A 26866-nucleotide genomic window follows, 5' to 3' on the forward strand; every position below is an offset into this window, starting at 1 on the left:
ATAGTATAAAGATATAGACAAGAACGTTAATTTGGATTTATAGTGGATCTCATGCTTTTTAACAAATTTTCTTATTGCTTCACTTTATTCATATATAATATTTTTCACAAATTTGTAATCAGTATCAGCAAACAATTCTTGTGAATATATTGGAGCTGCATAAGGTAAAATTTGCCGAAGGCAGCCAAAATCCCGAGTGGTTAAAATTTTGAAAGGGACGAAATTATATGGAGAATAATGTGTAGAATAATTTCCCAAAACATAGAAAATTTCCCTTTGCCTCCAGTAAGATGAATCCAATCGTGGGAATAACTATGATACTATTACGAATTCGGAATTTTCGCTTTCCAAATTTTGGTCCTTTCGGGATTTTGATTTTCGGGTTTTTGCGTTCGTGATTTCGACTTTCGAGATTTTCACCTGGACCCAAAATTTGGAATACTGAATAAAGCGGAATTCCGGACAAATCACTTTGGAAGTTTGGACTATAATAATCTTAGAAATAATTTTGTAATTATGCACTTCTAAAGTCTTTTGGAGATTTATTTAATCAAGCTATAGGAGACTTGTATGAGCTTTAAAATGGTTTGACCGGAATCCTAAATTCAAGTATTGCTTCCGTATGGGGAGGTGGGGTACCTTTGGATTGGGGACCTTTGAAATAGGGCTTTTTCCTCCTAATTTTAAATAGATCTAAGTTTTATCAGAACCTAATTTAACTTTATAATTGGATTATAGGACTAAATTATAGGTATGGTGGTAAGCAGGACTTCCATTTAAAATAGGAGAAATAGGTTTATTTTAAAGGCTCCAATTTAAATGTACCCACTTCTCCCTAAATTCCGTGTATTGGTACAGGAATACAGATTACACAAAATTTGTTTATGGCAGCAGCAACAATGATAAATCTGAATTCAAGAAATAAAACTACATAGGAGTGTGAATAAGTTCCTATTGTTTCTTTATTTGTATTATACTAATGAGAGGGCGGCGGGGTAAAGCGATAAATATAGCCTCTTCCTGTCAATACCTTAGGAGGAAGTGGGGCACCTTTGAAAGCGGGACACCTGTGAAATTGGGATTTCTCACCTATTTTTAAACAAAATTGAGCCTTATCGTGATATAATTTAGGTGCACAAACATATTGAGAAGCTAAATTACATTATGATATGGCTTAATTCCACTTAAACATAGCTGAAAAATCCCAATTTCAAAGGTGCCCCACTTTCAAATGTGCCTCACTTCTCCCTATATTCACCTACAAGCAAATCAGAAGCCTGGAATGTCCCAGTATATATGTACATTCAGGTGAGTAATAAAAGATTAGGTAAGCAAACTCATTAGAAATATAGGAACCCGATGTTAACGAATAAGGGATCTGATCCCTTAAGAGAGGATTAGACAAGGGAATAACAAAAATACAAATGCAAAAGCAAGATGCAGCAGCTACTGGTACCGGAGGCAGTTGACGAGAAGTCGTTAAGGCTGGACGAAGTTAGTGCGAGAGGTCCTATTCCTTAAAAGAGACTTTGCAACCACCCAAGTAAGTAAGTAACTTGTATTACATCCGTTGCTCCTTCAAAGCTTCGTTCAAATGCACCAATTGTCCTCGATAGACACCTTCAGTGACAGTTTCTTTTAGACATTTAGGTGAAAGTGTCCAGTGTCCATGCTTAGTATTATCCCAAGTTTCTTAATAACTAAATTTTTCCTATCTTTCTCAATAAATATTATTGCACCCTATGCAATAGGCACTTTCCCCTATGGCTAATAACGCTATACCCAATATCCGACTAAATACAGAGCTTTAAACCACGATTTCGTTTTTATATACTAAGAATTGCCATTATGTATCCACTTTTCATCTCTATAGTCACTATCCGATGCAAAATCCCTTCCTTTTCTGGGCATTAGGGCAGCCGTTTACATAAGCCTTGTTCAGCTCGTTCGACACCCTTTCAATCGTTCCCAATGTTTGTAAATCTAGCGATGAGAACCAATGTATTATAGTCCTAGTACAACTCATTCTTTCTCCCTGAAATCTCAAACACGTGTTAGAAAACGCTAGTCAATGGTCGTAAATTATTTTGATTATAAAATACGTATACCCAAGCGAATCAGGGGGCATTCGACCCTAATCACTAGGAGATTTCGCTAAAGAATATGAACTTCTATGTAACTCCTAGCGATGAATGATTTTCAACAAATATGCATTCCCCAAATAGCTGTTTCTCATCATTCGTCTTCGCACTTTTCCTTCAGCTTTTCCTCTCTATAGGCCTCTTTTCTCTCACGTCGTCTGTGCGCATGACGTCATGTGACAGTGTGGCATGATGACGTCTATTGCGGTATCGCGGGATGAGGCATGAGGCCTTCGTGAAGGGGGTTAAAATATTTATAATAAATGTGTCATGAGAGAGTCTCAGGCACGGCAGGTGCTCGTCTTGTCGTCAAATTAAGTGAATTCCACCTCAATTATATGTTCTAGGTTCTCTTCTGACTTGGTACACCACCCTCTTTCTCATACAAAGGTTTGTTCTTTTTTCGAAACTTCAATGCGGGCGTAATTGTGCGTTTGACCCTCGCCCAACGTCCGGACGTCCAATTTCTCCGTCGGTTTGGCACTCAATTAAGGCACGAGGATGGTGAATAAAAAAAAAAGACCAAGGAAATTGACGTGATTGTTGAGCACAACTAATATGACATTTATTGATGATGATGGCATCCTTCGTCACCGTATTCAGACAGATATAAAATTAAAAAAATGCAACCGAGAATATTCATAATTGGGTCAGATGTTAGCACGCGAAAATGGTTCAGTTTATACGTATATAATATCTTGGCAAAATATCAATTTTCCACTCTTCACGCAAAAACATTGTTGATTGCAAAAGAAAGACAACAAAAGTTACAAACAAGAGGCATATTATACAAGACAATTTGTCTCCATTTACACGAGCAATGCCGAAAGATGCTATGATGAGGGAATAGTAATCAATTTAAGTGAGTATTTCCATACGAAAAGACACAATTTCTGAGGCTGAAGAATTTCCTAATTGATATCAATGCGTATTGATTGTTTGTGTCAATTGATCTGAGGCAGAATTTTATTGAAGAGGATGCCATCAATTTTCGTTTTTCTTTCATACCCTGATCGTGACTTTCACTTTGTCTATAAATAACTCAAATTCATTTTGTGACATTTATTTATCAGAAAGATAAAGATTAAATTAATTTTTGAACTTAATTTTACAAAAGGGCTGATAAAGTTCAGTTTTCAAAATTTTGTCCCCTTTTTTTTGAAACTTTTTAGAAAATAATTATAACAATTAAAATAATAATATAAAAATCTTATGGAAGAAATATGTTTAGATTTAAAATATAATTTCTAATCAATTTTAAATGTCCTATGCTCCATTATATATAGTATTTTACTGAACACAAATGTTATTGTCTGATCAAAATTTCTAAAAACATAAAAAATGGAAACCATAGCGTGTGACACCTTTAAAATAGGGTTTTCCAATTACAAATGAAACTGGACCTTAGGGCCCAAATCTCTAGCTAATCCTCGAGAATATTTACCCTGTAAAAGTGGACAGTAAAAGAAGGATTGGGCAAAAGAAATTTATGCAAAAGATCTATAAATCGATGATCCTGAGTTTTCAGTCTATAATGGTTTAGGATAAATCTTTAAGGGGAAATGGGGCACTTTTGACAGTAAGTCACCTTTGAAATTGGGATTTTTCACTTATTTTTAAATAAAATCAAGCCTGATCGTCCTCATCGTGATATAATTTGACTGCACAAACAGATTTAGAAGCTAAATTACATTATGATATGGCCTAGTTCCACTTAAACATAGGAGAAAAATCCCAATTTCGAAGATGCCCCACTTTTAAAAGTGCCCCAGTTCCCCCTACTGCCAAATTTTATAGGCTAAATACTCAACGATATAATTTAGCTCCACAAAATCAATTGTTAATCAGAATTATGTCACGATAAAGCTCAGTTTCATTTAAAAATCGGCGAAAAATGCCCGATTTTTAAGGTTTTCCAATTCGAAGATGCCTCACTTCCACCCAATACTTTAATTCGTGTAATGAAACAATTTTGAAAAAGAAACAATAACAAAATATAAATCATCTTGACAACTTCAGTTTGGATTAAATTGATATCTGATCATTTTTTTCGTCATATACAAAAAGAAAACATATTTTACTGATTAAACTGAGAATTTGTCTATAAGAAAACGTTTTATTTAAAACGTATTAAATGGTATTAAACTATTAACAGTTTACAGTTTTTTTTTAATATATTTTTACTTTTACATTAAGTTGTATAATTTAGAACCTCTCGGATTTTTAATTTTTGTTTTTATTTTTTCAAAGTGTTTATTACTTAAAATTATTTCATTTTATTTGTGGATTATAGAGCGATGGCCTATAGCGGGGCTCTACTGTAAATTCTCTCTGGGGACTTTCGAAATGTTCGTGAATTGTATGACCCACTCAAGAGTTCTTTTTTCTCAAATATTGTTCGTAAAATGATCACAGGGCGAAGATTTTTTGTTTTCTTTTTTTTAATATTATATTTGTTCTTAAAAGTTTGTAAATAATCAGAAAAATTCACGTAAAACTTCATTATTTTTTCGTAAAGCTTTGCCAGATAAAAAAATGAAGAAAATTGTTTGTAAAAGAAAAAGATGCTCGTTACGTGATTATGAAAAGGGGTGGCATAGTGTCCCAAGCAGGGGGGCGACATTAGCTCTGAAAAATGCAACCAGTTTTAGTGTAAATTTTTTCATGTTTTCGTACACATTTCACGAGATATCTCTAAAACTACGTAGGTTGCCAATTTGGGTTTTTCGGTTGCCTATTCTATATTAAATTGGCTTTTATTTTGTATTTGTATTATTTCCTAATTCATTCTATAATGACAGAAAATAGCTAATAAACTGAAAAGTTTTATCGGCACGTTAGAAACATATGGGAAACTATACTGAACCTCGTAACTCAAATTTTATACCAGTTCTATGTTATTGTGGAGTAATCCAAACCACCCCCCACTTGCGTATTAATCCGTTATCCCATGATTCATGCAGAGTAGCGGACTTGATGTCGGCAAGTTCGCTTGCCATTGACATGGACCGCTATTGGGCAAGACATGCGTAAATTTTATGCCTCGACACGATTAATAATACACTCAGTCCCGGCATTTAATCCTTCGGAATTATGCACCTGACGGAATTATGCACATACAATTATGCAATTTGCCTACTTTAGGGAGTCAATTTATGAAATCATTTTTGAAATACGCCTGAATGTGTAGTATGTTGCGACGCGGGAATTTGAAAACATTTCGCTACTTTTTCAGAATAAAACTTTTATTTCTTTTATTTAGGTAAATTTTTTAAATATTCTAACCATTTATTGAAGAACTCTGGCCAAAAAGTACTGTTTGTTAATGCAGTTCTATTACCCAGTTGAACCTTTTTTTCAACTACTTTTACTCCGCGTAAAATTCGTTCTACGGTCAATTTATTCATAAGAAAGCCCCTGCGGATATGCAAATTTTCTCGATGCCTAATGCCATTTCGCGCGATTTTTTTGGTCCCGAAAATGTGCATAATGCCGGGATCTAGTGTAATAATTTTATACCTCGAAACTATAGTTTCGGGTTATGAAAAAAATTAAATCACGGTGAGACCCGGCGTGCTTTAGAAATATGTGAAATATCATATGCCAATGTGGCCTACTTCCCCCTAAACAGAAAAAAAAATATTTTGTAAAAGTGTTCGTAAATGTTTGTTAATTCCTACTGAGAACTTATGAAATGCTCGTAAATCGTATAACCTACTAAAAAATTCGTAAAAGTTTGTATATTTTTTCACAAATGTTGTTCGTAGCATAAGCACCGGACGAACATTTTTTGTTATTTTACAAACATTTGTTTATACATTTTTGTTTATCTGGCAAAACTTTACGAAGAAATGACAAAATTTTACGAACATGTTTTTGTGTTGTTATGAACCTTTGCAAATATTTTTAAAAGAACCAAAAGCATTTGTCAAGTGATAATATTACAAAATATTGTTTGTGAAAGAGTACAAACTGTAAGGAACTTTTTGGTGTACGATTTACGAGCATTTCCCAAGTCCCCAGTAGGAACACACAAACATTTACCTACGAATAATTTTACAAAACATTTTTTTCTGTGTAGTAAAATCAACTGCATCATCTAAATTTATTAAAGATAATACTCGTGATTTAAATGATAAAATAGTGCTTTTGTAAATAGATAAACAAGATTTTTCTGGAGTGTATTTTTTTAACTTCAGAAACTTATTTGATATTACAATTTAAGCTTTGAGTATCTGTTTAAAATCACAAAACGACCCTTTATCAAGAAAAACTAAGTTTTAGAATCATTGGAAGATAATTGTAAAGAACAGGGCATGAAAAAAAGATAATAAATATTATTTTTTTAAATTACTTTTAGTGAAATTTATAATATATGTAGTTTCTAATTTTCGTACTTTCTTTCATGAATCTTTCTGTATGTGTTCAAACATTTTCTTCTGCATAGAATGTTATGTAAACTTTGTTCGTGAAACTGAAAGCTCGTGTTTTCCTAAAAAAAAGTAAAACACATATAAATTTTATTTATATTGAATTATACGAGGAATTTATCAATACAATATTTACTGAAAGACTGTTTACCCAAAGAGTGGGGAATATTCTAATCAGAATTGTACATACTATTGAGTAACGAAAATAGTTGAGAATATATCTCTATCACCGAGCTATTTATTTGAATTTCACAACTTGTATTTTACAGCAGTGACTCATGTGACTAAATGTTTGCCAATCTTTGGCGTGAAATGATTTTCAGATAAATTAAATTTGCTATGGAAATATTTTAAATAATACAATTTTATGGATGAAGGTCACTTTATGGACTTTTGATTAACCATTTTAGCATGATTATGTTCGAGTTGTTCTTTTACAATTTTCCACTCATTAGATTATTCCTGTTTATGATTCCCAAAGGATTTATATTTTAATAACATTTATTTGGGTCAATATACAGAAGAGCATTTTTAATGAAACTCCGAATGCGTAACAAATGATGTATGTTCAATCAATTAAATATCAATATAAACACCAATTGATATCAATGAAAAACCATTATTTCACACGAGAAAAATCACTTCACACAAGTTTGCGATTTATTGGCACAAATTGAAAGCTCTAAAGTTGATGTTTTCAGAGGAAAATTTAGATGTTCTATCTAATTTAGATGTCCTATATAAAATTCAGTGACAATGAATTTTCTTTTATAACTAAGAGGAACACAAACAACGAAGATGGGCTTTGTGCTTCGGTACTTAGAAAACCTTGTCAGAGCAACAATCTAAATTGTTTTGAAAAAGATGGTCCAAAACCAGACAAAAAAAAATGAGACACATGGAGGAAAACATGAGGACAAGTAATCGACTTTAGTGAAAAAATTGTCTTTCTCTTTCTCACAAGACGCAGCACAAAGTATATAAATATTTTCTTGTTTATATGCCAAAATTTGCTTCTACTTCTTTTTCACAACCATCGTGTGAGATTGCGGATATTTTTGGAATGCGTGGGTGTTGTTATATTTAGACTTTTTTCCTCATCATCAAGAATTCGCTCCTTAGGAGACTTCTATATCCCTATCGCAAAAGGAAGAATAAGATTATCTTAAGCAAGAGGCATAAGATAGCTTTCTCGTGAAAATGTTTCCCATCCTCCACTATGGATGATTTTTCTCATGATGTTTTTCTTCAGGGGTGGAAAATGGTGCGAGATAAAACTCAATTTGTCGCTTTACGAGGGGAAGACGGAATTTTAGGGACGTGTAACAGAAAATCAAGATAAAATATTAACTGATTTGCTAGATATTTCCACCATCCTTTCTATTTGCTGTGACTCCGTAGTATGGTTATAAAATTTTCGATATTATGAGAATCTGCTTGGGACCACTAGAAACATCGTCACTTGAATTATCAAATGTACTATCTGTTGTACAAAAGCATAAAGCAGATAAAAGAATTGCTATTTAAAGTAACGTAATGCTTATTATTAAACCCTTTTTTACTATCCTTATGCGGTTATAAGAATAGAGATTTCGTTACATGACTGAACTTTTATAATTTAATACAGCCACCCAGCGAGCACCAAACGCTAAGCCTTTTCAAATCAGCTGAAAAAATATATATTTTCAGCTGAGTTCTGCTAACCTTGAAGTGACACTAGCGATCGCACCGGCAATTAGTCAAAGTTATTCTTTTTCCCCAATCGTGTGAGAGACTTTAATGAACTTGGTTTTTGTCTTTCCTGAGGTTGCCGGGATTGAGTAGAAGCTAAATGTAAACCCTTTCCATTATTACAATTTCATGATTCTTACCGACAGTGTTTAGTTCTGCCATCATCCGCTGCGAGCGCTAAACAGTGCCATTTTCATGTATTTGCTTAGCACTTTTTGTTCGAGAGCTGCTGACTGGCCAGCAGACCGATTCAGCAAAAAATGCTGAAAATGCTATTTTTTTCTGCTAACTGTGTTAGCTGGGCAATACAGCCATATTTTTTCAAAACTTCTTCTACGATTATTTTAGAGTTAAATATGATTTTAAATTGTTATCATGTCGGAAAAAAAATTTGGGAAAATTAAAACTTTAACACTCTTTTTGAAACGGTTCTTAAACTACGCCCAATAATATTTTTAAGTACCTCCTACCGTCTCCTTTACAAATTGTTCATAGTCAATTTATTTTCTAAAATTCTGCATTGAAATCTCAAAGTGCATTGCGAAATACGGTACGCCCTCTAAAAATTTTTATTTAAATTTCAAATTTCTATTATTTTAATTTCACTTTTTCAAAAAAACTTCATTTTTGTGATGAGATGATATTTTACCTCTTAAAAATTCTCCTTCAAATTGAAAAGCTGTGCGCGACTTAAGAGTATTCGGATCTTCTGAATTTTATCATCAAATCATTAGGTGTGGTGTCAAAGATGGGCAAATCGACACAATTTGTATGAATAATCGACAGATTGACTTTAGCTAATACCCCTTGGATTTTATGTATTCAAATATTAATTGAGGATAACTGTAGCATTTTATGTTAAAAACACTCCTATAATAGCAAAGTGCCATGTTTTTGTAAAATTAACTACGCCCTCTTAAGGAGTTACGTAGGTCAAAAAGACAAAAAAGGAGCATATTTTTTTTTTATTTTTTCTTTCAACATAATACAAAATTTATTTATTTCACCCTTTTAGGCATATAAAAGTACAATATTTAAACTATTTTTTCTGAAATTTTCATTTAAAAATTTTAAAAATTCAGGTTATGAGAATTCATTTTCGGAAACCTCTTTGAAAAAAAAAACAATTCTTTTCAGTTCAAGGACTAATTTAACTCATTAGTAGAGGGAAGTGGGGCACATTTGAACTTAGAATTTTTCTCTTATATTTAAAAGTGAAATAGAAAGCTGCATATAGAGCTAAATTATGCTTCTCAATCTGTTTGTGCACCTAAATTATATCACGATAAGGCTCAATTTTATTTAAAAATAGGTGAAAAATCCCAATTTCAAAGGTATTCCACTTCCCCTTAACCGAAAAGTATGTTTTTTTTTTCTTCAGAAAACAATCTTAAAAAATCTAGTCTCAATGGCGAAATTCTTTAAGTTTTATAATTAAAATTAAAAAAAAAATGGTTCAAATGTTATATTTTTAAATCCTTAAAAGCTTGAATTAAATTATTTTTTATGATACAGAAAAAAATTAGAGAAAATATTATATTTTTTAGTCTTCTTGACCTATGTAACCCCTTAAGATTCTTTTTATTATTAAAAAGAACAATTAAAAATCATTATTTACAGTTTGTGATTTTGATAAAACCGAGTATAAAATTTAAAAATTAGGTATTTGTTTCTAATCCGCTTAAAAAAGTAAAAGTTATAAAGAAAAGATCGTATTTCTATAGTTTTTCTATCTTTGTGTATACAAAAGTGTAAATTTTCTGATGTTTTTATACCTACATATTTCAAACAAAATAGTCTTTTTAAATTGAGAAGTTAATGATTTGGAAAGATGAATTTTTGAATTATTTAATGTTCTAGAAGATTTTTTAAGTAATATTTTGTTTACTGAAATGCAAAATTTTCTTTGTAAAAATTTAGAAAACATTTGCCATAAAAATATCGAAAATATAGAAAGTCGACATATTTTGTGTTTAAAAACTTTTTAAGTATTAAGAAAAATCTTTAGATCAAAAGGGCACAAAACAAACTGAAATCTGAATCTCAAGCATCATCCACATGACCACATGTAGTTAAATATTTAACCAAAAATTTTAAAGAATATTATTTTAGTCTCATTTTTTTCTCTGACCACTTCGAAGAATTTTAAGCTTTACGGCGTTATCACACTTACACATATGTTATTACACAAATATGTTATTTGTGTCTTTGAGTCACTTAATATTTGGGGTTTTTCTATTTATTTGATAAAGAAGTGGACTTAGCCTGCAAAAATAAGTTTAAATTTACCTAAAGCATAAATATTTTTCACATTAAAAAATTAAAGAGAAAATCGCATTAATTTTTCGCATTAATGCTATAAATCAATTTATATCAAATTTTGCGGGCCAAGTCTACCTTTTTATCAACAAATAGATCAAATTTTGAATATAAAATGATTCAAACACACAAATTATACATTTGGACTCTCACCAGCGACAATTAATGTGAATCATATTAAAATTTTAATGTGCAAGTGTGATAACACAGTTAGACACTCAGAAAATCTTATTAAAATAGAATATTCTATGTAAGTTAATATTTAATTATATGTATCCAATATTTAAATTCAAATATTAGTGAATAATACTTGAAGAAGTATCATGGATATATAAAAGTGTCTCACAAACAGCTCTATTTATACAATCAATTTTGTGTCCAAAGCGTCTTCTTCCATCAACGTCACCTTCATACGCTATGTTTCACCACGAGACTACAGACGATTATACAAATGTCTACAATATGTTGTTGCTAAGCCAGTTCAAACTGATTCTGATGCAAAATACACAGAATTGTAATTTTTTTCCTCTCATTTTCTATTCATTCACACTCAAATATTGCTCGTGGTCATGGTCTAGCATAAGCCACAAGAATCGAGCAAAACATTTTCATCGAGACTTGCAATCGGCAAAGTATATGAGCATTTTCCCCAGATTTATTTTCCTCTCACATTAATTGTTTTCGTGGGCAGACAATTAATCTTGCACTAGTTGAAATAATAGCACACTCACTATTTCTACCACACAAAATATCCTTGGTAAATTCCGCGATGATCCCTTCAATTTGGGCGCAATAAACTCTATGCGAGTGTTTTGGTTGGAATTAATGTAGACCGAAGATTTGTTATTGAATAAATAACTATTAAATTTCTGCTGAACACAGCTTTCGCTTATTGAGAAATTCATGACGTATGATAAATAAAATGACGAATGAGGCATTCTTTTTTTTTATTTGATTCAACACAAGGAAGGCCTTCATAAAATTCCATCAGTTTTATTGTTGAGCTAAAAGATTCACGAGACTTATTGCATTTGTAATGAAAACTGATACTATATGGCCTTTTCATTAACCCTTTAATGTCGAAATTTTGGAATAATTCTTTCCAAAAATATGCTTAATGTGTGCAACATAATATTAAAGAGATTTAGGTTAGAAATCACACATGAGAAAGTCACTGAAAAATATTGATTCAAAGCCCTTGCCCTGTATAAATTGATCATCAAAATATGTCATCAAAAGAGGCATTTTGAAGTAATTCGAGTCAAAATTTTTCATTTTGATGAGAATTTCTCGCAACTGGTGCTTTCCAAAAATGGCCTCTACTAAAGTTCTCTATTCATTGGAGCAATTTTCGTCAAAAATTGCTTCTTTGAAGGAAATCGTCAGAAATCTTGTAAAATGAAGAGGCAACTCTTGTAGAGGTCTTTACGCGTACAAAGTAAGAACAGTATTTATTAACTTGTTTCTTCAATAATTTTTTCTAACCCATAAAATTGTAATAATCTAAAAAGTTAAAGTTGAATTTTATTTATTAAAGCCATTAGAATCGGATATATGAAATTTGCTTTAATTGCAAGGCAATTTAGATAATATGACTTATATTAAAATTACTTATAAAAATTAATAAATTTAGACCTTGAAGGTCTCTAAACATTATGAAAAATTTTAATCAAATTTTAGCGTTTTGAAGCAAATCGCCTGCAAATAAAAGATGACTTACTTCAAAATAACAAAAGTTTAACGTAAATTTCCACACTGAGAGAAATCCGAAAAAGTTAAAATAACATTCCGGAAATGTTAATTTTACCCTGCAGTATTGATCCGAAATCGGTGTAAATATTACCCTTTTCAGGTGTATTATGGGTTAAAATTACCCTCTTTCATGTAAATTTTACCCTTAAAAAGGTGCAAAATTAACATTAAAAAATGTTGATATATACTTACAAATAAAAAGTGTTAAAGTTATGAGGAAAAAATGTTAATCGCACACCCATTTTTTTTTCTCAGTGCAATAATGGATAAGAAATCTTATTTCCTTTATGGCCTCTACAGACTAGAAAAATTGATGTCCATATTTGACAGTCTTTCTTATAGAAGCGTAGGCAATTTATCAATATGGAGATAAATCTAGAGAAATTTATGTCCATATTGACTGTTGTTTTCTACACAAACTTATAAGCTCTCTACACTAGAGAAATTTATGTCCATATTGATGCAAATTCCCAACGCTTGTGTAGAAAACATTTTTCAATATGACAGTTTTGACAGTTTTTCCTATGAAAGCGTAAGTAATTTGTTTCAATATGGATATAAATCACTCTAGTGTGTAGAAGCTATTACAAATTAGAGAAATTTATGTCCATATTTGGTGTTATTGGAGAAATTTTGGCAGTTGCTCCTGCACAAGCGTAATAGCCTCTACACATTAAAAAAATACGTCCATATTGAAGTAAATTCCGTAAGCTTGTGTAAGAGAAGTTCGCTTCAATATTCCACATATTGACGAAAGCTGTTGGTCATTCATATGGCTTCTTCACACTAGAGAAATTCATGTCCATGTTACAGCAAGTTGCCTAAACTTGTGTAGAAAAACTGTTAAATATGGACATAAATTTTTCAAGTGTGTAGAGATAAATAATGGCCTCTACACATTGTGTGAGGTCATTATTCATATGAAATCCTTTGACATGTTTTACGAGATTAATGTGCAGATATGCATGTGCAAGTAATTTACTTCAATCATTCATGAAATCCCTTGAAATAATTTGTTAAATAACAGAAATTTAACACCAAAAGATAGATTACTTAACCCTTTATGGACGATACGTTTTTCACTGACCGAAAATCAACAATAAAAATTAAATCGATAAACAAAATTAAATTCATTTGGAACATTCAACAGAGTTTGATTCGGTGTATTTTTTTACCTTTATGGCGCCTATACACTAGAGAAATTTATGTCCATATTGAAGCAAATTCCCTACGTTTTGTGTAAGGACACTCTTCAATATAGACATAAATTTCTCCATAATGACCTCTAAGAGACAATTATGACCAATATAGAATGCTAATTTTCACTCCAATAAAAAATATGTATTATGAGTATTCTGGTTTGTACTCACAAAATAGTTTTGCTTTCAAAAATTGGAAATATAAGACAAAAATATTAAAATCGATAATTTGAAAATTCGTCACTTTTGAGCTTAAATATTTATTACAAATAACAGGAGATTTTCAATAAATATGCTAGATCCCTACAACCTTCTACTTTTTCGATTTCGTGATGAAATAACTTTAGGTATTCAGGAAAAATTATTTTCTTTATGGGACCCCACGGTATTCCAATCGTTCTTAAAGGGTTAAAATTTATGCATTTAAATTAATTAATTTAGGCGCAGTGAATGCGTCGAGTGGTGTTACTGATTTTCGTTTGAACCCTCTTTAGGTCACAATATTCTGACAATATAAGTCTTCACTTAATTCCACCGGGAATGGGACAGACAATCCCATCCTTGTATAAGCAAAAAATATTAATGGATATCCCGAAATATCGCCTGCGAGAACACTAGTAATTCCTTTATGGATGGTTCTGCCACCATTATTATTATATTATTATTAAATCTATAGAAATAGTGGAAGATTCTTTTAAATAAATTTTCGTTCAAATACATTGCTAATTTTATTTTCTTCAAATTTATTTAAAACAGTATTTAAAGTAAAGAGTTACACTTCAATAAGTTTTTTTTTCAATCCAACTGGAACATAATCAATAATAATATAATAATACTAAAAGTAAGTGTACTAATTTTACATTCACTTGTAAAATGGTCAATAAGTAGGAATGATATCAATATATTTCGGTAAATTAGGTTTGCAATAAAATTGTTATAAGAATTTTAGGACTGTTTAAAATTTTCTTTGTTTCATTTTTACTGAAAATTACAACAGAATTATTACATTACAAGCAATTAAAGAATTTATTGCTTATAAAAGAGAAAAAAAAACACATAAAAATGGACATTATAAGAGTTTATGCCTTTTCTTGAATGACTGTGTTTGTTCAACAAATATTAGAAATAGGGGGAAGTGGGGCAGTTTGAATTGGGACAGCTTTGAAATTGGGATCTTTTTCCTATTTTTTATTTATTTTTTTTATGAAAATCTGCCTTTGAAACTGTGTGTTTCTTAGAGGCAACATTACAGGCAGGAAATTATTTGCGTCCACCGCCGTCTCAGCGTTGGTGACCAACCTACTCCAGAGCCAAACGGTGGAAATGCTCCTTCTCAGTTAAAGTCCTTCTAATTTAAATCCACAAACCAATTGTGATGCTAAATTACACGATGATATGGCTCAATTTCATTTAAAAATAAAAAGAGCCCAATTACAATGCTGCCCCAATTCAAAGGTACCCCATTGCCCTCTATAGAACAAAAATACCATTCAAAATTTGATTAGTCTTTTAGTTCCATTAATATTAAGACCTTATTCGTTAATAATACTTAAATATTCTCTTCTTTTAGAAATTCTTACACGTTCTCAATATTAGAATGCTATATTGAGTAGTAAAGTCAATGGGTTAATCTTAAATGCAATGAGCAATTTTCTCAACATTCACCATAAAACTTGAAAAATTCATTTCGATCATAGTGATAACTATTCTTTATGAGATTTTTATCAGTTTGAGATTTTATTGACCTTTTGATATAGAAAGAAACAATGGCATAGAAAAGCGTTATAATAGAAGTAGAATAAACACTTAATTGCACCATTCTGACATTTTCCAACCACAAATCCTCTTTTCTATAAAAGCAAAAGTGCATTAAAAGAAAATTGCAGTGAAGGAGAGCCTCTCTCCGACATGTGCAATATTTATTGGTGCTTTGACGAGAAATGTCAATAAATTATTTAGAAAGTTATTAGTCGACAAAGTCTTAAAGCACAGTATTGTGACTTTATTAAAACTATCAATTATTTTTCATTCTGTATCGATTGGTTTCCCTCTTTGTTCTTTTCCATGTGCTTCGAAGGAAACGACAAAATACTAAAACTTTTGATAAATTATTTACAAATTCGTCATTATTTACCTATTTGAATAAATTGCTCTTTCTTTATCATACTCGACGTCATTAAGACAATTTTCAAGATGAGTAAATAAGTTTTTATGCTTCAGACTTTGTGCTTCACTTGGAATATCATTAATGTTTGTCCGTGATTTTTACTCACAAAAAAAAGAACTTGTTAATTTGCAGTCCACTCAAAAAAATATATTTTCTGGGGGTCAAAAATCGTCATAGTGAATGTGATAATTTCTGATACAAATTATCGGGCAAATTTTAACCCAATGGTTTTAAGTGCTCTTTTTGTTTGCTATTCGCACACAGACAGATGTAAATTTGAAGAATAATATTTGGTGAAAACCAAATAAATATAAAAATTCACAGAGAGTTCCTGATAAGAATTTCATAACAATTTATCATTCTCTCAATGCACAGCTCCCCCAAAAGAGATTAGCATAACGAAAGAGCCCATTTAGCCAGTGAGATATATTCTTTAGAAAATACTGAGAAAAGTGACGATGCTGTGCCAAAATTATTGATGCAGATTTTAATGTGAGTTTTCTAAAGTTTTCTCTGCCAAATTTAAATTAAGTTGTGGATAATGTTTTACATTTAAAATAATAAAATTAATACTAATTCTTTTAATGAAGGTTTTTAGGACTTTGTTTTGCCATGAATAATTGAAGTTAAATTCACGTAATTTTAACGTGCCAAAATAGGGAGAAGTGGGGCACCTTTGAATTACAGTACCTTTGAAGTTGGACATTTTTCTCTCATTTTTAAAAAGATAATGGTAATTTAGCTTCATAATTGATTTGTGAAGTTTAATTATATCATGGTAAGTTCCTGTTCTTCCATTTAAAAAAAAAAGAGAAAAAAACTCAATTTGAAAGCTGACGCAACTCAAACGTGCCCCACCTCCCCTATCGTTAAAGAATATTAATGACAATCAACCTAAAGTTCAGATTTAGAATAATCATCAATTCGTGAAATTATGCGTAACCTTATTAATATTTTCGTGCTCACATTTACATAACATTAGAGTTAACTCTTCAATATTTTTCATAGAAATAAACATAGAAAAATATCGAAATAACAGTACGAGCCTTACTATCATAGAACATCTACTGTAAAGAAATTGTAATTCAGCATAAATCAAAATAATTAGGATACACTGTCATGCATCATGAGAATTTTTGGATTTAGTTTAGGATACTTCAATAACTTAGTATTTTTATACATATTGAAAAACATAGAAAATTTACGTAAGTTATCGATTATAGCATCAGCCGCATCAGCCCTAAGAATTGACTTTTACTTCACAATGAAGAATTCCACATCGCTTTAAAAATTATTTAATGTTCAATTACAATTGAAACGCTTTTGTAAACATAGAAAAAAAATGAAACAATAATGCAAACTTTGTTAATTTAGAGTTTCTACATTATGAAAAGTGTGATTGATGTAAAAGAATCAAAGAGGTCGAACTCCATTCTATGGTACAATAAATTTTTTTAAATGGAGCAAATATACGATGGTTTAATAAATTTTATATGAGAGTTTATATGGGAAAACATCGAAAATTAACTTAAATGATCCTCTAGACATAATGGTTTATGAAGAATCGTTATTTATGCAAGAGCAAGCGAATTTTCCCACATCTTTTAAATGATAAATTAAATGTACGATCGAAATAAAATCGATTTTGTATGCAAATAAATATAGAAAAATATCGAAATAATTAAATAATAACATGCGGATTTAAATAACATAGAATTTTCATAATAGATCAATTGTTAATCAGAACAAGTCAATTTTACTAAACACGCTAACGGTATTCTATCATTTAGTAAAGACAGTTCAATAATTTTCAAAGTAAAATAACATTAATAAACACAGTGTTTCTTCAAAGATTTATTTGACAATTTGAAAAGAAATAGAAAAATATTTGAATATTAGTACGAATTTTAATAACGGAAAGTTTTCATAGTAGATATAAAGTTATGCAATTTAAAGGAAAATTATTAACCTCACTCTCAGCTGCAGTGAGCCATTCTGAATTTAATTTAGTTCAGTTAAATAAATTTTGTATGAGAAATGTTGAGAAATTTCATAGAGAATTATAATAAATTCTCGATTACGCAGTACAAAGACTTGTTTTACTTTCAATGAATTTTAGTAAAACATGCCAAATTTTTTAATAGATTATCTTAAATTTATTAAAATTTATATGAAAATAAACATAGAGAAACTAACATTATTAGTTTATTCTGAAATTCGAATTTCACCAAACTGTAACCAACTTTTAAAATAACTCAGCCAAAAATATTATATTTTCAATAACAATATGTTGCATAACTATTTAGAATACTCTTCTGTAGTAATTTTCCTCGCAATAAATTTCATCTCAATGTCTATGGTAGGTTTTTCAATGCAAGTTTTTGCATAATAATGTTATACCTTCAAATGAAACTGACTTTTTTGTTAAGTGCTATCTTCTGGCTTTTACTAAAATCTCCCAAGATGTTAATGATTCATATGAATTGGGATGATTCATATGTCGATTGCTTCTCAAGACTTATGGCAATTTCACCACATAATATAATATTCCGTGATACTGTAGGAGAGAAAAGAATTTTATAAAAATTTAACACTAAAAGAACACTCCAATGCCATAATTTTCAATATATCCGCATGAGCAAAATTGTGGTTACATAATAACACTCTGTTCTAATTTTGGTCTTATGCTCACAGTCTTTCTCCTCTCTCCATGGAAGCATAAATATTCTGAAAATAAGAATTTTCTCCTTCACATTTTAGATGAATTCTTTTAATGTAATCCTAAAAGATATCATTTGTGAAATATGCATGATGAAATGGGCCATGGACAGTATTTGAATGATTTACTGGTATCGATTTTTGATTCCAGGGGACGTTGAGGGTGAAAAAAAAACTTCCCCTCCATATCGAGTCCAACCCCAACCCCATCTTTCACCAAAATTATGCAACTATCCCGCATTTTGGGTGGGACAATACTAAAGTGAAGGAGATTTGGTGAAAATCTTTTAGAGATTTTTTCTCCAATGAAGAAAATTCTCTGATCATATGGAAAAACATTACGGAAAATTCCCAGGAAATGTATATTTTTTTCTTATATTTTGTTTAACAAAAACGGGCGAGGCTAGTCCAAAATGGCCGCCATGGCTGCTGAAGGAGCAAAGGATGCAACAATGGCGGAACTCCTTTCTTCCCATTCACCTTCAGCGCCATGTTTTTTTTTTAAAGGACAATTTTTCATTTGAAAAACTTGTATGAAACTTACCCCAACTTCCTCCAGTTCGTCCTAAGAATTGTCCTGTTTCGCTGTTCCACAGGAACAAACAGAATCCTTCCCATTTGCCCAATTTTGGGGGTGGAGTGTAATATTGTTCTGCGGCTTTCTTATCGGCCATCGCTGTGCTTTTCCTTCTTTACTGCGGCACAAAACTGTTACTAGCTCCTGATTTTTAGGTGTATCGAAATGGCAAAATTACTCTTTTTTTGGTTATTGACCTTGCGCCCCACACGAAATGGGCGAAAAGGAACAAAAATGTCCGTTGAAAGAAAAAAAGGGTGTTGCACAATCACAATTCTAAAGTTGTCCTGTCCTTCCAAACTCAGATGTCCTTCGCGACAGATAGTTCAGTTCTTCACGACCTTGCTTTTTTTCTCGCGAAAATCGCGCCAATCCAACAAATTTGCGCCCCCTTTTTTCACTAATTCCGAATTACAAGATTTTTTTCTTCCTTTTTTTTCCTTCCTGCCGGATTTAGCAATGGGCAAACCTCCTCGCACCACCGCGCCAAAAAGGTATGTCTGATGATAACACCACCAACCAGTCGATTTATGCCTTCAACCAAAAAACTTCTGAACCGGAGCACAGCTTTTGCCGATAATAAAAGACACACGGGTCTGTATTCGGGAAGCGACTAAAGTGGGTAGCAAAAGTGCCGATTGAGACGATTCCTCGCTGTTCCACTTCCACTCAGTGATTGCTGGTTGGAGCTCATTCCAGCACAACTTTCCAATATATGCGCCGTAAATGGGAGCCGATGGACGCCGATGTTGGGAAAAAGTCATCCGTGATGTATCGAATATGGTGCCTTCTTCTTCCCTCGCTCGTTGATTGTGCGCACGCTAATACGCCTCCATGGCGTCTGCGTCGCGTCTTCGATCGACGCTGCAGCATCGGCCATGGAGGGCCAAACGGTCTCTGCTGTCACTGTATGCGTGATATCGCTGCTGAACGCATGAGGACGCATACAAATTTATGCTGTACGGGTGTATAAATCTCACAATAAGAACCAAACAGAAAAAACACAAACAATATTCTCTCATTGAGAATAATAAAAATTTTACTTGAAGTGTCTTGATTCATTCTACTTTAAATTTATGATGTTTTTCTATTTTTTCTATGTTATTCTATGATCACTTTAATTCGAAGCTACAGTGTATCATGACCGTGCGTCTTAATTCGCATTACTATGGGAAAATTCCACAGAAGTAATGAGTACTTGAAATGATCTGTTAACTTTGTGCTATTATTCTAAATATACCAGCTATTGGGATATTCCGAAATCACATTTTGTCATAAAATTTGAAGATCATTATCCATTTCTTCAAGACCAATTTTAGAAAATATAAATGCAGTTTTTAAGTACAAGTGGAATATAAAGATTTTTTTCAAAATAAAGATACCGAAAGTCAATCGGAAACATGCTGAAATTTCAATGAGGTAGAAATCCCAAATGGGTCTAAATACGAAAGGGTCCAAGTCTGAAATAGACTGAAATACCGAATTGATTGAAGCCGTTGAACTCCAAAAGGATCCCGAATACGCCGAATGAGTCAATGAGTCTAGATACCAAATATTATAAATAAATCTTAAAAAATCTAAATTTTGAATAAGTCTATATTCCAAACCAATTTAAAAAAAAAACAAATTATGTTTCATTCCGAATTGTTAATATTTTAAATTGCTTAAAATTATGATTCAGTTGAAATTCAAATAAAACAAAATCTCAAATAATCCGAAATTTCGAAATAGGTTAAATGCTGCATAGATCGATATTTTCAAACAGTGGAAATTCTAAGCAAATCTTTACTCGAAATGGTCCAAAATTTAGATATATTAAAATTTTGAATAAGTTAAAATCCAAATAATCGAAATTCCAAATAGGCCGAACTCCCTTAACAGGTTGAAATTCCGAATGAATAAATATCTTCAAAAGAGTCGATATCCCAAATGACTTTATATACAGAATTTAACGAATTTGGAATTCATCTAAATCCAAATTAATATAAATCTCGAATAAGTTGAAATCTCGTTTGAATGAACATACCGAACGAATCGATATCTCGAAGAGTCTAAATCCTAAATCAGCCTACATTATGAAAGGAAATAAATCTTATTAAATCGGTCAAGATTCTGCAGGATCAAAATCTAAGTTCTCAAATTGAAGTAGTGAAATCTAGAATAAATTGCCTGAAATCCTAAATAAGTCGATATTAAAAAAAAAATGTGAAAATACAAAAAGGTAAAAAGTTAGAATAAATCAAGATGTGGATAAAGACTAAATCCGAATATTCAAAATCTTGGATAAGTTAAAATTCCGAATAAATCAGTCCAACTAAATTGAAATCTCAACCTAGCTCTAATCCTAAAGAAATATTTATAACAGTAATTTAGAAATATATTTTTAAAATACTTTTATTTTAGAATTAATTACCTTTTTTCCTTTTATGAAATTTCTGATTTTTCATAAAAATAGAGAAATTTGACAAACAACATCCAATAACTTAAAATGGGAATTATAGTTCCAGGATGACCTTAGTTAACGTAGGTTCGTTTTATCATAGGACTGACAAATCCTATCCTAGGCAATTCCTAACTCTAGTAATTTCGTATCTAAATATTCCTTTCCTCGGAATGTTATTTACAAATTTGATGCAAATATTTAACGAAAGATTCACAAAATTTTGGATTTGTCAGCCCCATGAGCACACCAGGGAAGGAAAAGAAGTGTCCTGAACCAAGGACGCTGCCACCATTCCATACCCCTAACTTCCTTCCCAGCCATTGCGCCTGTGTAGGAGCTCAAAGTGCCGGATTTTGGGGTGATTTCCAGAAAATTCACCACGTGATTGGGCCCTGCACCAATTACGTCACTCCTCAGCTGTTACGACATCAAATTTGGGAATATTCCCTCCATTTGTGCGCTTGCCTCCAGCAATTTTCCAACACATTCCACCTCACTGGAATGTCCAGCAAGAACATTTTCCAAAAAGGAGTATCTCGTGACTTCGAGAAGAGCCTTGAGGAGGATTTCCCATTCCCCATTGTGCCGGAAAAAACCCACCACTCTGACCCATTTTGCAGTTTAAAAAAAAATCCAATGACGCCTAGTGCAAATGTTCCAAATAATTCGATAATCATTGGCAAATTTACACATTCACTTTGGCACTCGATGAAAAACTCAGGTGTGAAGATACATTGCGAAATGCCCCACGTCGTTGATGACGCCAATTCCCCAGAGAATCTCTGATCTCAAAGAATCTCTACCTAGAGACCTTTTATGTAATCACCAAGTGGCAACTCCTGGTCAAATCTATAACCTGGGGATAATTGATTTGGTAACAAGTGACCGACAACTTGGCGATAATTATAATTTACATCACAAAAATAGACATCAATTACGGAGCATTGGATAGAGTATTTTAGCATGCATGATGCGAATTTAGTTTAGTTTTTATTGCCATTTTATTGTTTTTCTCTTTCAACTTTTTTAGCAGTCTTGTTTTTCTACAGACGTCGTTTTTTTTAAGTCCGGCCCGCAATGCTATTTTTGTAATCAATTTAATACCTCGTGGAATTCTAAACACAGTACCAATCCATAATTCATTGGTTCGATTTTAGTTTTTTTCAAATAGGATAGTGTTCAACAATAAGAAATTAATAAGGAATATTGAGACATTCAGACCCGGAATGATATTAAAGAATCAAAGAATCTTTATTAACGGAAAATTCTCTCTTCTAATTATGATGTATTGACCTATTTATATTATATTTTTATTATAATTCACTATCGTCCACAATATTGTTCATGTGGAGTCCATCCTACCTTGTGCCCATCGCCGTCTTAGAATTGGTGGTAACCTTCAGGGTAAAAAGAATTTCAAGAAAATTTTCAAGTTTAATTTTGTATATTTTTTTGTGAGTTTGATTATTCTCGTGTATAGAAAAATCAGAAACCAGCTAATATAAATTACTTATTATTTTAGGCTTTAAATAAAGTTTTAAATTAATGGTTTAAATAGCTCGTACTATAGTTAACACACCATTTTGAATAGATAATTATGGTGTGAAATCTAGCTCCCTCTCTTTCTTTATCTCTTATTTGGGGTTTTAAATTTTAAATAATAGAAAACATAAGTCCAAATGGACGAAATAGTTATAAACATTTCACTCACTCAGAGGTATACCTATTTCAAAGCTCTTGTTTTATGGAGAAACAGGTAATTTCACTATAAGCTATTTACTTTTCGAGTTTTTTTTTTTCAATTAACGAGCTAAACCATTGATCTTAATTTAGAACTTACAATGCCTAATATTTTTAATTTAGTAGTCGCGTCATGATAATAAAAATAAAATTAAAAAAAATAATAAAATAAGTTAAGACTTCAAGAGCATAATCATTATGTCCCATGTGTCAATCTTTTGTGTCTTATTGAAATATACTTTTTCATTATATTTGTTTATATTGTACCGGACTCTTTATTATTCCATAACAATGTCTAAAAAAAATATTTCTATCAAAATGAAAATTAGAAATAGCCAAAAAATATTTTTTTAAGTTTAAAGAAACTGAAGGCGAAATATAATGTCCAACGCACAATAATTTTGTTTTGTTGTAAACATGTTTTCAAATCTCTTTAACTGTACAGAAGAAGTTATATATCTAGTCTCACTCATTTCTGGCATTCTCAAAAACGTATTTAAGATAAATTTTTGCCAGGGATCAGTTCTCCATTTCGGATTACCGATGCCGCAATTGGCCCTTTATGCTCCCCTTACTATTCTATCTTATTCCTCGATACGTATTTATAAAAAAAAGTGATTGTACGATGGGCATAAGGAGTAAAAAAAAATACAAAATTTAATATTTTCTAACGACTAAAAATCCTACAAACTTTGATATGGTCTATTTCTTACCTCTATGGACTACAGAGACGACAATAGCTCAAAAATTTAAGAATTTTTCTCACACTATTGAATGAAAAATATTAGGGGAAACTAGGGCACCACCAAACACGGGGTAACACCAAACACTGCGATTTTTTAATCAGATAGTCTATTTCAGAGGACAAGACTTATAGAAATTTATAGGCATTATAAGGATGCTTGTCCACTGAAGAAATAGTTGAGATATTCCAAGTAGTTTAGAAATAAAGATTAGTGTTTGATGCTACCCCGTGTATAGTGTTGTCCCAGAATCCCCTATGTATAATTATTGTGCTTTCTAGTGCTAAGAAGTGTTTGCCTAAGGCCTTATATCCACCAGATGTTTTTTTTTTATATTTTGCTTAAATCACATTACAACCAGTTAAGCATAACATAGCATATGATCTATTGTTGAAAAATAATTGTAAATGTCCGAAAACGACAAAATTTGGAGCACTCCGAACGAAAACATATGTGTTTTCTACACCTTGCAAAACTTTGAACGCGTTTTTCTCGAAAATACTTCTTCATTCACATCAAACAGTAAAACTGGAGTAATTTTCATCCGATTAACTTAAAATTTTCAGCAAAGTCTCAAAAACAAATCACAAAAAACTGCTAATCTTAAGCTTTCCCCTATAGATTATAACCCTTAACAAAAGGAAATATAAAAAAAAAATAAAAAAATCATTCATCAATGCGGTAATATGAAAATTCATCACTTTTGAGCTCAAATATTTATTTACTATAAATCAAATAGTTGGAGATTTGCAAAAAAACATTCTAGATTCCTACAAACCTTTTACTTTACGATTATAAACAAACATTAAGAAAAAAATAATTTTAGATAGTCAGAAAAAATTATTCTCTCTATAAGTGTAAATAAAGTATAAATAAATATTCTATTCTATTCTATTCTAAGTGGCTCAATCGTCCTTAAATGGTGAAACATTCAAAGTTTTAATAGAAATATGGAAAATAAAAAAAAACAAATATAATATTAAAAAATTAGAAACTCACTTTTAAAAGTATTTTTCTGGCAGATACAGTGAGTGGTGGAAATAAGTATAATTCCACCCATTAATCCTTAAAGAAACTCAACAAAAAAAGAAATGTCAAAAAAAATTCATACGTAGACCATAACATCTTTCATGCCAACATAAAAAATCGACATTTTGATTTTTTATTCTAAGTATTTTTAGAAATACAGTAGAGTTCCTCAAATTTGAACTCCTCAAATTTGAACGACGGTTGAGTTCAAAATGTAAAATTTGAGGTTATGTGAAGAAAGTTTTGCGTTGAGTGCCATTTTTCTCTGATGTTTCTTCAATATTATGGTATTATATTAACTTCCGCAACAAATTCCATCTATTTCACAATATATTGCATTTATATATTCTCTAAAATTGTTCATCTTAATTTAGGAAAAGTGAATTTTACATGAATTCCGTTATGTTTTTGAAAATATTGTTCAAATTTGAGGAGTGAGAAATGTCATCTATACCCCCCAAATGTTCAAATTTGAGGAACTCTACTGTATAATAGAATTTTGTTTTTTAGGGTGGAAATAAGTATAATTCCACTCAATAAATTGAGCGCTAGGGTATTTATTTTTGACCAAATTTAGGTTAATATCTTTTAATAATTTAATTTTTAAATATAATTAATAAATTAAGTTCCATTTTCTAAAGTTTTGCATTAATTTTCACCGAAATATCGTAGGAAAAATGTTTGAAGAACAAAAATAAGGGAAAAATTAAAGTCTTGGTGAGGATGGATCTTAGTAACTAAGAAAAATGACTAGGTTCTATCAGATAATTATCAAATTTGTCAATATAATTATTATTATTATAACAGAGCAAAATATAACAGAGCATAAGAGGAAAGGGGGCTCTGTTATAATCCTGACCAAAACCCTGAACGAGTCTCAGAGAAAGATTGCAAGACTTGACCACTGATGTAGGCTTGGGGACCGAACCAAAAGCTCTGGAGATAGTTGATGTGTTTCCCAGAGTGATTGTATCTTCCCGACGACTTCCGGATTTCCCTATTGTTGATGACATTTATTCAGTCCTTGTCTTCAGTCCGTTTTTTCTGCTTTTCCTAAAACAGCGAAGAGACTTTTTGCTATGAAGATGTTTATGAAAAAAAAACTTAGAAAACACATTTCCCATTGAGAGATAAAAAATCTATAGGATGAGGTAGGGCCACTTTGAGCTGTAGGGCTACATTGATATACGATTTTTTTCAGGCTTCTAAAAAAGCAAGGCTTTAAAATAAAGTAATTTAGGTTGACCATACTATTATGGAACTAAATAAAATAAATGTAAGGCCTTGCTTCGTTTAGAAGTATGCGAAAAAAAATCGTATATCAATGTGGCCCTAGTGCTATATTTCGACCGTATACGTATACAAGCTGAAGTCAAAGTGGGAAATTCGGTCTAATTTTTTGTTCTTCAATTTGACTTTATTTTGCCAACGTTTCGATCCTGGATGGGATCTTCTTCAGGGCTCATTACATACAAATTCTATCCTTGTCAAAATTGTCCAAAGAATTATTTAGTAAAGGATTGAATTTGTATGTAATAGGCCCTGAAGAAGATTCCATCCAGGATCAAAACGTTGGCAAAATAAAGTCAAATTGAAGAACAAAATATTAGACCGAATTTCCCACTTTGACTTCAGCTTGTCAATGTGGCCCTATCTCCCCGTATATTACAAAATTAGATGATTAAATTTTCTATTTTCTAGAAAATGTTTCAATATTTCTCTGACTTGTGAAAATAAATAAACTTATTTGATAAAATTCATAAAAATAATTACAAGAGCAATCAAACAACTTTTCTCACAATCCTTATTTTTTACTTTCATAATTAATATTCATTTAAAACCATCGTCAAATTGTTATATTATTCATGGTTTAACGA

The 26866-nt window shown here is 31.3% G+C and overlaps 1 protein-coding gene across 2 annotated transcripts in view; it reads right to left on the minus strand.

Moving 5' to 3' along the window:
* LOC129807927 (sodium/potassium-transporting ATPase subunit beta-2) overlaps positions 1 to 19872 on the minus strand; it is a 56077-nt gene extending 36205 nt beyond the window's left edge. The window contains exon 1 of one of the 2 annotated variants that reach the window (XM_055857534.1): positions 19002 to 19872. In XM_055857534.1, coding sequence (XP_055713509.1) covers positions 19002 to 19131 — 130 coding nt within the window. In that variant the 5' untranslated portion in view covers positions 19132 to 19872. The remainder of the gene's footprint in view (positions 1 to 19001) is intronic. The other variant, XM_055857533.1, reaches the window with a different exon arrangement.
* Between the last annotated feature and the right edge of the window lie 6994 nt (positions 19873 to 26866).

Source organism: Phlebotomus papatasi, chromosome 3 (assembly GCF_024763615.1).
Source record: "Phlebotomus papatasi isolate M1 chromosome 3, Ppap_2.1, whole genome shotgun sequence".
Lineage (NCBI taxonomy): Eukaryota > Metazoa > Arthropoda > Insecta > Diptera > Psychodidae > Phlebotomus > Phlebotomus papatasi.